General features: G+C 41.8%; 1 protein-coding gene across 1 annotated transcript in view; it reads left to right on the top strand.

The window, feature by feature from the left end:
• The window catches only part of CA8 (carbonic anhydrase 8), a gene marked incomplete at its 5' end in the record, with an annotated part of 82,760 nt that overhangs the window by 13,551 nt on the left and 56,077 nt on the right, over positions 1-13,132 (top strand). The window contains one exon of the mRNA XM_081111498.1: positions 1,474-1,598. Within this exon, the coding sequence (XP_080967624.1) occupies positions 1,474-1,598 (125 nt within the window). The remainder of the gene's footprint in view (positions 1-1,473; positions 1,599-13,132) is intronic.

Below are 13,132 nucleotides of genomic sequence, written 5' to 3'. Positions count from 1 at the left end.
TCAGTAAGACCAGGTCTGAGGAGGAACATGAAACTGTGAAATATAGTATCCTAAAGGCCATGCATTTCACCTCCTTCCCCCATGATGTGAGGTTTATACACTTGAAAAGTTAACCCTGCTTTTTGCTCTTGTAGCTCTTTTTCTTCACTGAGCTGGCAGAAAGCTTAGGAGCAAATTTGTTGGGCACTTTTAGTAAGGACTTCTGACGTTGGTTTGTGCGATCGCCTCATTTCTCCATCTGTTTTCTGCCTCTGTCTTTGTTTAACCTTTGTTCTTCTCTCTAATGTATGCTCTCTGGCTATGTCTTATGGACCTTGATCTAAAAGCAGCTTGAAATTCTTTTTGGAACAAGTTCTGGGGTGAAGAACCGACCAAGCAAGTAAATACCTGTTGTACTAGTTGGCTTCCTTCTCCTTTGAGTTTTAGAGTTAGATAGACAACCAAGCTGCTCCTCAGGAGGGCAGTTTGGACATTGTCACTTTCTCTGCAATGGCAACCCAAGTGTCAACGCTAACCTGTTTGAGAGACCACTTCTGGGGGAACGGGGTGAATTTTGTTAGCCTCTTGACTGAAAAACAACCTTCAATTCTTAGCTGATTCCATTTAGAATGAACATTTTTTTACAAGAAAAATGCAAGCAACCTTTATTTATATTGAAATAGGTAATTTATAATAAACTTTATTTCAAGTTTTTCCATATGATAATCAGGGAGTGTTTAACTAAAGTAAGTATTTTATTGCTTCAAGACAAGTTCTTGTACAAATTTATTTGTCATTACTATTAGAGTGGACTTTTTTGGGACAAAGTTCTGAGTCATATCCAGAAATGAGAACTAGAGACACGGCCCTATAGAATCGATGTTCATATTTTCAGTATTAATACTTTATTAAATTTTATTTTGTTTGCATTGTATATGACACTGAATGGTAAATTGCTTTTTAAGAGTGATTGCATTGTTGGAAAATCTGATTGGCTTAAAAATAATTCTCTTCATAGATAATTTTATTAGCTTACAACTATTCTCTAAATTGAAAGCCTTTTGCTACAAATGGATGATCTGAAAACAAGGTTTAATTTATTGATACATCTATAGCAAGTTATTGGCTAATCTGAGACTTCAAACAATATTTTTGCCTCCTGATGAGTGCTAAGCTTATATCTCAGTGTAACTACTGCATTGGTTTTCTTTGTCTAAAGTTAACAAAGTTAAAATGAAATGATATACATATCATTATCAAGGTATTCCAGAGTTTTTGTACTTCTGCTGTTATCTGAATGGCATTATAAGAATTTCAGCAAAACTCACATAGTGTAAATTCACAGTTGTGATGTAGTTCTCATTTCGGCTATATGAATTGAATCTGTAGAGCTCACACGAGATTTTGGTAAAACATGTCCCCAGTGTTTCTATTGCTGTGCTGATGAATATGTTTGAGATGTAATTAAATAGAATTTATTTTATTTTTTTTCAGTTCTTTCAGGAGGTCCATTGCCTCAAGGGCATGAATTCGAACTGTATGAGGTTCGATTTCATTGGGGAAGAGAAAACCAGCGTGGTTCTGAGCACACAGTTAATTTCAAAGCTTTTCCCATGGAGGTAAGAATAACAGATCATCTCATAAAACTCATATTGTTCATGGAAAGTATTCAGTGATTTACTAAAAATGGTTCAATTTAAAAGTAGATGCATAGCTTTTGAATTTTTACCAATTTACATTAAAATTAAAAAGTGTGCAATGAGATGTAAGCTTGGGGCAGCAAATGAGGCTTCCCAGGGACTTCCGTGGGCTTGGAGAGTGCACGTGGGCTGTTGGCCATAAAGGTAATCTATTGAGTAAAGCCATTAAGTTTCATCCTATTATTATTACTGTTGTAAGAATTTTGCCGCCTCTGCAAATTCAGTAGGTCACTTTTGTAGATGCTCTGAATTGGTAATAAGCTGAAAATAAATAACTTTTGGAGAAACCTCAATAGTAACTAAAAGTCTAGCTTAGCTCTGATTAAAATTGGTAGGTTGGCTCTATTCGCCACAAGCAATTAGAGAGAGAGATTTTTAGAAGGTCATTTTTTTTTTTTTTAAAGAACTTCTTTCCTCATTATCTTTTTAGTCAATTCTTGTTCTTTTTCCAATATCTAGTTGAAGTAGCAATTTCTTCCTTGGGACTTGAGTTCCTTCTCGAGGCAGAATTAATTTCTCCCTGATCTTTGCTCCTGGGGTGCTTGCCAGGTTGCTGCTGGGGCACTGATCTCTCATGGATTGTAAAACCTTTAGTATCTAAAGCAGCGGTTCTCAACCTGTGGGTCGCGACCCCTTTGGGGGTCGAACGACCCTTTCACAGGGGTTGCCTAAGACCATTGGAAAACACATATATAATTACATACTGTTTTTGTGATTAATCACTATGCTTTAATTATGTTCAATTTGTAACCATGAAAATACATCCTGCATATCAGATATTTACATTACGATTCATAACAGTAGCAAAATTACAGTGATGAAGTAGCAACGAAAATAATTTTATGGTTGGGGGTCACCACAACATGAGGAACTGTATTAAAGGGTCGCAGCATTAGGAAGGTTGAGAACCACTGACCTAAAGTGTGTTTCTCATTGACTGTGGGCTTCTGTTATGGACTAAATGCTTGTGTCCTCCCCAACACCCCAAATTCATATGTGGAAACTCTATCCCACCCCAGTGTTACGGTATTAGGAGGTGGGGCCTTGGGGAGGTAGTTAGGGTTAGGGGAGGTCATGAGGGTGGAGCCTTCATGAATGGAATTCATGTCCTTGTAAGAGTCCAGAGAGCTTGCTTCTCTACTCTGCCTGGTGAGGACAAGATTTGAAGACAGCTATCTACCAGCCAGTGGGCCCTCACCCGGCATCAGATCTGCAGGCACCTTGATCTTGGACTTCCCAGCCTCCAGAACTGAGAAATCAACGTTTGTTGGTTAAGCCTCCAGTCCATGGTAGTTTGTTACACAGGCTGAGCTAAGAAAGCTCCTGAAGAAAAAGTTTCCCCCTCCTCCTTTCTCCTCGAATCCTTTAGTCCAGTGCCAGGAACATCAGAGACAATCCAAGCTGGTGAAAGGAAGGAGATGTCTCGGCTGGCCCCGGCCTTGTTTATATTTCTTTTCTAAGGACCCGCAGTTCTGTCCAGGATGTAGCCCGTCAGTGGCAGGGAACAGTGTATTTTGGGGGATGCTGGAGCGCAGGTCCCCCTTCTCTGTTGTTCCCAGCTGCATATCTGCTTAATCTTGTATAGCACTGCTCATGGTCAGATCCGGGCCCAGTTCCGCCTCAGCAACAAATCACTGCTGTATAATTTAATAATTTATTTATTTAAAAATATATTTTTATTGATTTCAGAGAAGAAGGAAGAGAGAGAGAGAGAGAGAGAGAGAGAGAGAGAGAGAGAGATCAATGATGAGAGAGAATCATTCATTGATTGCCTCCTGCACACCCCTCATTGGGGATGGAGCCACAACCCGGGCATGTGCCCAGGCCAGGAATCGAACTGTGACCTCCTGGTTCATAGGTTGATGCTTAACCACTGTATAATTTATATAAGGATAATTATGCCTCAAGGGAAAAACTCACTGTAGTAAGTTGAAGAGAATATATAATATATACTCTTGTGATAGTGAGGACAATAACAGCTTCTTGATGGCTTGATGGGGGAAGGTTGGGTCTTCAAATGTCACCTTTCCAGGAACTTTTTATTCTCAAAGCCCACAGACACCCTCTCACTTCTAACTGCCTTAAAACACTCCTGCCCTGTCTCTGTGGTACCTCTGGCTACTGCTCTGTCCTCACCCAGCGTGAGAAGGAAAAATTCACACCAGATGCATCAAAGAGGAGGACATGAAATAATCCAAAACAACTAAACCTACAGGTGTGGAGGGCAGCGTGTGGGGGAGGAAAGACCGGGCCTCCAAGACCTACTCTAATAACAAAAACTTGAGGGAGAGCTGCGAGTAATCAGGTAGGCAGTGACTTCTGGCTGGGAATTCAGTGGCCCTGCTTGTGACACAGTCTTGGGAAAGTTTAATTAGATTAGGTGAGTCAGTGGTGTGTGCTCTTTGCTCTGCAGTTGAATAGAATTTCCGGACCAAATGTTTAGGCTGGTCCTGCTCCTGGGTGGTGGTGGTGTAGCTGCTCCGGTCCATTAACCACAGGTAATGGTTTGTTTGGAGTGAAAATTAAATTCTGCTAGTAAGGCTTTGTTTCTGCAGAAATATTTATATTTCACATCATGGGATTACTGACTGTAGTTTTTCCAAAATAGGTGATGAATAATATTTATATTCTTTGTCATCCCAGATTATTTATCTCTGACCCAATCTAAGAGAGAATCCATGTACCAATCATTCAGTGTTTGTTTAGTGCTGCATCCTACTGCGGGCATGAATGCTGTGGGTATGCAGAATTAGAGGAGGGTATCTGCAAGCCAGGTAGGTTTTTGGCTTGTTTGTTTTTTTAAATATATTTTTATTGACTTCAGAGAGGAAGGGAGAGGGAGAGAGAGAGAGAAACATCAATGATGAAAGAATCATTGGTTAGCTGCCTCATGCATGCCCCACACTAGGGATTGAGCCCAAAACCCGGCCATGTGCCCTGACTGGGAATCAAACCATGACCTCCTGGTTCGTAGGTCAGTGCTCAATCGCTGAGCCACATTGGCTGTGCTCTTTTGTTTTTTTAAAATATATTTTTATTGATTTCAGAGAGGAAGGGAAAGGGAGAGAGAGATAAGAAACATCAATGATGAGAGAGAATCATTGATTGGTTGCCTCCTGCATGCCCCCTGGGGGGGGGATCAAGCCTTCAACCTGGGCATATGCCCTGACCAGGAATCGAACCGGTGACCTCCTGGTTCCTGGGTCAACGCTCAACTGCTGAGCTAACCCCGGCTGGGCTGGGCTGGGCTGTTTTGTTTTGTTTAATGGAGCCTGTGAATACCAAGCTGGGCTTTAAGGAGGAGAGGGCTCACAGGGTGTGCTGAAGGAGAGGAGAGAAGGACTCCACATAGAATTTCCAGGATGGAATGAGATGGCGTATGTGGAGACGGGTAGATAACTTCCTGAACTGCCATCGAGGGCTATAGGACAGCTGTGTGTGGGGACCAAGTACCCTTTGGGGTACATGATTAAAAAAATTTAGGACGCTTTTCATATTTTATTTACATTTTAGGACTAACTTTAATCTCTAGATCACGTATCAATCCATATTTCCTTTTTGTTGATTTCACTTAAACTTCAATGGATGGTTTATTAAATAAACACTATAAATAAATACTTACTAGTTTATTACATGTAACAGGAATGGCTTTTAACAGAAATTCATCAACCTCCTTCTTGGCTTTTTAAAATTATAAATACAGATGTAAAAACAATTTTGAGTATATTTTGTTACTACTAGAAGCCAGCACCCACATCGCTTCAAAAAGTAACACAATTTGTGACATTAGACATTTAAACTCTGGCTCTTTCATTAAGCAAGATGGATAAAGAATGCCATTTTTGTTTTTCTTAAGATTTTTATTTTTCAGAAACACATTTTTCTTGCCATGCTTTCATCTTGTAAACCTGACTTCTGTTGTGAATACTCAAGTTTTATGCTTAACGGCAGTGCCTTAATAAGGAAAAACATAGTGCAGCATTTTTCTTCCTGTTACCTGAAAATGTAATTTTACTTAATGTGTTGAGGTTTTGCATTATGAAATTTAATCAAGACAGCCACGAGAGTAGAATAGAATGTTGTTGGTTTAAGATAAGTTTGAGATCCCATCAAATTAATTTCTGTATGTTTTCCTGGTGGCTATGGAAGCTTCATATTTTCTTCAACGTCATTAAATGTCTTTGCTTTTGAAATCCAACCATCAATACTATGTGAATATGCATTTAACTCTTTTGCTAACACTGGTATGCTGTGTACATCCACCATCTCACTAGAATTATTCCATTCTTACTGATATTTGCTACAAATCTAACTGATGGGAGAACTTCTAGGTATTTAGGTTCACATTCAACTTTCAGGCTATATATTCTGTTTTCATCATTTGCTTTTTCAAGGTAGCCTAATTCTGTGGTCTGTGTAACTCTTGCTAAATTGTGTTACTCTTTACACATGAGCAGCTACTTTCATACTTCTGTGGGACAGTACTTCCCACGCATTTAGATGTTATGCTGGATTAGTAAATTTTTTTAATTTTTATTTTTCAATTACAGTTGACATTCAATGTTAGACATTTGTATAACTTATGAAGAATCCCCCCCCCCCCCCCACAAGTCTGGCACCATACCCACCTGGCACCATACATGGTCATTACAATATTACTGACTACTTTGTAACTACTGATTGATAGTTTTGAATCACTTCACCTTTTTTACCCAGGCCCGGCTCAGTAAAATAAAAAAAATAAAATTAGCGGATTGGGAGATCACGGCCAAATTTTATTTTTCCAAATAAAACATTACTTTCTGCTCTCCCCATCATTCTTTTAAGAGAGGATCTTTACTTTAATAGCTAAATGTAGGAAGGATATGGTCTGAGAATAATAAACATGGACATGTAAATGTAATAGTTTTAGCGTTTAGAAAACTCACTGCCTCATTTCTGTTGGTCTCATTTCACTTCACATGAGCGATAGCTTTGTCAGGATGGGCACTGGTCCTTCCCACAGGCCAGCCGGAGAGCATGTATGGTGGGTCTGACTTCCTTGCTCTTTGGACCTAATAAAAGTTTATGGTTGGAGAGTAAATACCAACAAAGAGGCACAGCATATTGTAGGTGAAATGCTTACCGTAATTTGTATTTAAAGTGCAGTTATTGCTTTTGTGTACTCTGAAAGGGCTGTGATAATTGAGCTAGCCACATACCAGCTGGTTATGGAAAGTTGAGTGCATTAGGAAGTAGAAAGAAAAAAATGAGTTTCATTGTGGAGAGCAAGATTCTTTAATTGTGAAGAGTCCAGGTCTTGGTTGCAAAATAGGCCAAAAATAATTAAGAAGAAAATGTCTCATAGCGTAGTGCCAGTCCTGTATGGTACCCACCGCCCTTAGCTTTCCAGGTCTCCAGGTATCTTACATTTCTTCTTTGCTTTTCAGGCATATATTGTGCTTACCATTTACGTGTTCTTTTAGTGAGAATGACCTGGCCTTGTGGGTTGCTGCCTCCCAAGTCATTTGCGCATGCTCATTTATTTTACTGCTCTGAGAAGATGCTGGGAAGAGTTTGCTTGTTTAACAGTGAAATGTTGGTCTTTTCAAGCTATTTCACTTCCGTAGATATCTCAGTAGAGCTTCATGTTTCTGAATTTCCTCCAAAATAGAGACTCCCATTGACTTTCCAAAGGAATGTAAGAGGGTGACTTTAGTGAGACAGGACATGGGAGGATTAGATCCATGAGATATATAATTAAGAACTTATTTTTAAAAGGAACTTTAGAGATCAGCTGGTCCAGTAACATAGGAGAAATCTGAGGCTCCAAAGGGTCACAGGGCAACTTAGAGGAAACCATGATGTGTGGCCCGGGTGAAGAAAGGTCTACTAGTGTTTTGGTTAATTAAATATTTCATTTAAGAAAGAATCATCCAGGGGGGCAAAAGGGAGACATCTGTAATACTATCAGTAATGAAGAAGTGAAAGAATTACCCTTTATTACTCCTGTTTTCTTAATGGCATAGATGGAAAGAGACAACACAACCATCTTTATCCCTGTGAGGAGCTTTTATGTACGCGCACCCCCATTCAGAGGCTGGTGCCTTTCAACCTTGCAAAAAACCATGGTAGTGCAGCTGTGACCTCATGCCCAGGACCACTGTAGTGCAGCTGTGGCCTCATGCCCAGGACCACTGTAGTGCAGCTGTGGCCTCATGCCCAGGACCACTGTAGTGCAGCTGTGGCCTCATGCCCGGGACCACTGTAGTGCAGCTGTAACATCATGCCCAGGACCACTGTAGTGCAGCTGTGGCCTCATGCCCAGGATCACTGTAGTGCAGCTGTAACATCATGCCCAGGACCACTGTAGTGCAGCTGTGGCATCATGCCCAGGACCACTGTAGTGCAGCTGTAACATCATGCCCAGGACCACTGTAGTGCAGCTGTAACATCATGCCCAGGACCACTGTAGTGCAGCTGTAACATCATGCCCAGGACCACTGTAGTGCAGCTGTGGCCTCATGCCCAGGACCACTGTAGTGCAGCTGTGGCCTCATGCCCAGGACCACTGTAGTGCAGCTGTAACATCATGCCCAGGACCACTGTAGTGCAGCTGTGGCCTCATGCCCGGGACCACTGTAGTGCAGCTGTAACATCATGCCCAGGACCACTGTAGTGCAGCTGTGGCCTCATGCCCAGGATCACTGTAGTGCAGCTGTGGCCTCATGCCCAGGACCACTGTAGTGCAGCTGTGGCCTCATGCCCAGGACCACTGTAGTGCAGCTGTGGCCTCATGCCCAGGACCACTGTAGTGCAGCTGTGGCCTCATGCCCAGGACCACTGTAGTGCAGCTGTGGCCTCATGCCCAGGACCACTGTAGTGCAGCTGTGGCCTCATGCCCAGGACCACTGTAGTGCAGCTGTAACATCATGCCCAGGACCACTGTAGTGCAGCTGTGGCCTCATGCCCGGGACCACTGTAGTGCAGCTGTAACATCATGCCCAGGACCACTGTAGTGCAGCTGTGGCCTCATGCCCAGGATCACTGTAGTGCAGCTGTAACATCATGCCCAGGACCACTGTAGTGCAGCTGTGGCCTCATGCCCAGGACCACTGTAGTGCAGCTGTAACATCATGCCCAGGACCACTGTAGTGCAGCTGTGGCCTCATGCCCAGGACCACTGTAGTGCAGCTGTGGCCTCATGCCCAGGACCACTGTAGTGCAGCTGTAACATCATGCCCAGGACCACTGTAGTGCAGCTGTGGCCTCATGCCCAGGACCACTGTAGTGCAGCTGTGGCCTCATGCCCAGGACCACTGTAGTGCAGCTGTAACATCATGCCCAGGACCACTGTGGTGCAGCTGTGGCTTCATGCCCAGGACCACTGTAGTGCAGCTGTGGCCTCATGCCCGGGACCACTGTAGTGCAGCTGTAACATCATGCCCAGGACCACTGTAGTGCAGCTGTGGCCTCATGCCCAGGACCACTGTAGTGCAGCTGTGGCCTCATGCCCGGGACCACTGTAGTGCAGCTGTAACATCATGCCCAGGACCACTGTAGTGCAGCTGTGGCCTCATGCCCAGGACCACTGTAGTGCAGCTGTGGCCTCATGCCCGGGACCACTGTAGTGCAGCTGTAACATCATGCCCAGGACCACTGTAGTGCAGCTGTGGCCTCATGCCCAGGACCACTGTAGTGCAGCTGTGGCCTCATGCCCAGGACCACTGTAGTGCAGCTATGAAGACAAAAGTTAGAGTGGCTTTGTGAAGGTATGGGATGCTGGATTGCAAAGGTAGGACCCTTGCTGTGCCCTGAGAACTAGGCTGGGTTTACTGGACCATCTAGTCCCACCCACCTTGCTGAGTGACACCTGGAAATGGCAGGTCACACGAGGCCTGTGAGCTGAGTTCTGCTCTAGGGAGTGTTTTTTTCACCTTCTAGAGCCGACTCTTACTAGGAAAATCCACTCCAGTTTGAGATTTTATTTGCAACGATTGCTAATACTTTGGATTGAGGTTGCTTTATATGCAAAAAAGAAAGCTTGCATGAAGAGGAGTTAAGATGGATATGAAAGGAAATAATTTGAATTTGAATGTTCAGCTTCTTTGGGAAATTTTATTATTTTGACCAGAAAAAGCATCTAGTCTAAATATAATGACTTTTATGATTATTGTTACTTTATATTCTGGAATCTTCCATAGGGCTAGCAGCCTAAGCCTCATGGATAAACAAGAATTAGATTGTGCTTTGGCCTCTTCAGTGGTCTAATTACAAAACTTCTTCTTACGTATATATTTTTTTAAATGTATTTTTATCGATTTCAGAGGGAGGGAGAGCTAGAAACATCAATGTTGAGAGAGAACCATTGATCGGCTGCCTCCTGCATGCCCCACACTGGGGATTGAGCCTGCTACCTGGGCATGTGCCCTTGACTGGAATCAGACCCGGGACCCTTCAGTCTGAAGGCTGAGGCTCTATCCACTGAGCCAAACCAGCTGGGGCCTCCCTCTTACTTCTTAATAAAAACAAAAACAAATTTACGTTTCCTGAATTCTGATGAACACTTGCATTTTTACTCTGTAAAAATCATGTTCCTGCTTTGATTTAGCATGTTAATTTTCTGCATTTATTAAAATGTATTTAGTGCAGAAACCTCACAGTTTACTGAAGGAAAATAAATTATAATGTTGAGCAAACAGAAATGTTCTTTTAGATGTTCCACATGATGTGGCAGTCTGCCGTTCCCACTTCGAAAAAGAAGTGTATAAGGTCAACTTGACCTTTGAGTGGTCAATTTGAACCTACCTTTGATTTTATATTTGTAAGTATTTTTTTAGTATTGTCATTGTTTGAAGTTTATAAAAGGTCTCTTAGCAAAGTAAATTTGAAAGAAGCATTTATATTGTAGCTGAGTTTACAATGTAAGGCAAATTTGTAGAAAATAACAAGTTAGTTCTTATAAATGAATATGATATGTAGTTAATTTATAAGTACTTATAGACTTGCTGCTGATAAAAAATTAAATTGGGTTCTAACAGATCTGTTTTACTGTAAAATATATCTCTTAATATACCTTTGGATAAAAAATGCTCTGATTTAAATATATAATCTATAATCAAGTGGCCAACTTTAAAAGAATTCATTTCCACTCATTCATCCATTGTGTGCCCATCTGTCCACCCATCCGTCCATCCATCCACCCTTCCTTCCTTCCATCCATCATTCCTCCATCCATCCATCTGATCAACAAATATTTCTTGGGAACCTACTGGTCAGGATTTGGACTAAGTGATAGGGATACAACAATGAGTGCAATGCACAACTGACTCATGGGTGTTTATTAAATTGGAGGAGTCCAAATGCAGTGTAAATGATTTGTCTCCATCCCGTTTCTCTTAATGAGTGTTTAGAAGATATAATTAAGTGTATCTGTGGCATTTAAAGGGCTTCATCCCCTCCACCCACCCTGTATAGTATACAAATTCCACCATTAGAAGCCAATTGGAAGATTTTTTGAGACACATATTAGAAAGCAAATATGTTGCTCTTTGAGATGTAAACGATTGTCAACCAAACAAATATTTATCAACTAGTATGTGAAAAGCTCTGTGTTAGGTGTAACCTTGTTATAGGTAGTTGTGGAATGGAGGAGAAAGTTCGAAGTCTCTTTTTTAAAACCCCTACTCTCCACCTTAGCTGAATATAATTTTCTATAGGTTTAGTCAATATGACATTTTCTGGACATTTTTCCTGACACACCTTTTTATTATTATTATGCATGCATGTGCAGTACAAATTATATTAACAGCTTTTTTTTGTAGTAAAAATCAAACAAATATTTTCTGTGTAAGATAGTTGGGTAAAACCTCTGATTGCATGGAAAGATGTTAAACAGTTTTTAACTCCGTAAGATCTTCACAGGTATAAAAACTATGTGTTTTTTTTTTTTAAGTCTTCATAGATGAAGGCCACCTTTTTAAAAAAAATATATATATTTTATTGATTTTCTACAGAGAGGAAGGGAGAGGGATAGAGAGTTAGAAACATCGATGAGGGAGAAACATCGATTCAGCTGCCTCTTGCATGCCCTCTACTGGGGATGTGCCCGCAACCCAGGTACATGCCCCTGACTGGAATCGAACCTGGGACCCTTCAGTCCGCAGGCCGACGCTCTATCCGCTGAGCCAAACCAGCTAGGGCTATATGTATTTTTTTGTTTGTTTAATGCTGTATTTATGAATGGCAGCTGACAATGTCACAGTGATGTTAGTAAGATCATTTTGCCCTGGTCACTGCTTTGCTGTGCTTTGAATACATTCATTTCTTTTTTCTTCTTAGGGCTGCACACAGCAAAAACTCACCATGGAATTCTAGCACAACATACCATGAGTCCTAGGGGAAATTGGACCTTTGGTGCCAGGGTTCCCTAGGAGGCAGCCCGCTCTGGCGATGTAAATGCTCGGTTAGGGAGAGCTACAGCCTGAGTCCAGTTCACCACGGTGTTTGCTATCTGACTTCTGGGTAGCTGTTTAACCTCCATTCCTTCACTGGTACAAAAGGATCAGGCAATTGTACCCACCCTTAGGAAACGTAGGGAGAGACTGGAAAAATTAATGATGTATTGGAGGCACCATACCTTGAATAATTGGGTGGTAGAGAATACTGTTATTGAACATAATCTGATATTCACTTAAAGTACCTTCTGAAAGCATTTTAAGTACATAATTAGCTGTATTGGATGTAAATGTTGTAACTTGGTACAGTATAGCTGTGGTCTTTTTTAAGAAGCCTTGCAATGAAGAGCAGGTTTTAAACTGTTGACTATAAACATTAAGTGTAGAAGGAAGGCCTTTCTGCCTATAAGACCTGACAAATGAAAGATAGATCTTTTATCATCAATTAATGCATTCACTTGGGGACCCTAAGGCAAGAACATTCTCTGAACCCAGCTTAATGAATCGCTGAGCGCTCTGGGTGAGAGAGCTCATTCTGTGGAACCAGTTTATTTGGTTTCAGAGTTAATGTGTTTCCCATGAATACTCCTTGGTGAGTTCTGTAAGCTGGTGAGTTCTCTGTGGAGCTCCCATAAAGAGGTCCCTTCTCCCCAGCTCTAGTTCTGAACAAATGAGGAGAGAGGGCATTGTGAGGGTCATCAGATGGTTAACAAAATTTCACCTCTGTTGTGGAGGGAACAACATTGGAGACATACTTAGTGTGGACGGAAAGAAAGGGCCTGCCCTCTAGGTTATAGCCTGGGAAGGCAGGCGGGTGCGGGGTGAGTGAGGTTCTAGGTAGGGTTTATTAGCTTGCTCTCTAAGGGTATCTCACATTTCAAAAGAGGGGGAAAAATAGGGAGGAGTGAGTAGAGCGGAAGGTCAGCCTTGTTTAGGGAAAATCCCTCTTTACAGGCATCAAGAAAACAGGGAAGAGGCATTTCCTGCTAGTAAGACCAACTATTCCAAATTCTCCCA

This window comes from Myotis nattereri, assembly GCF_964212035.1.
Source record: "Myotis nattereri genome assembly, chromosome: 17".
In the NCBI taxonomy this organism is placed as follows: Eukaryota; Metazoa; Chordata; class Mammalia; order Chiroptera; family Vespertilionidae; genus Myotis; species Myotis nattereri.
The sequence above is the reverse complement of the archived record's forward strand: the minus strand, read 5'-3'. Positions and strand labels throughout refer to the sequence as shown.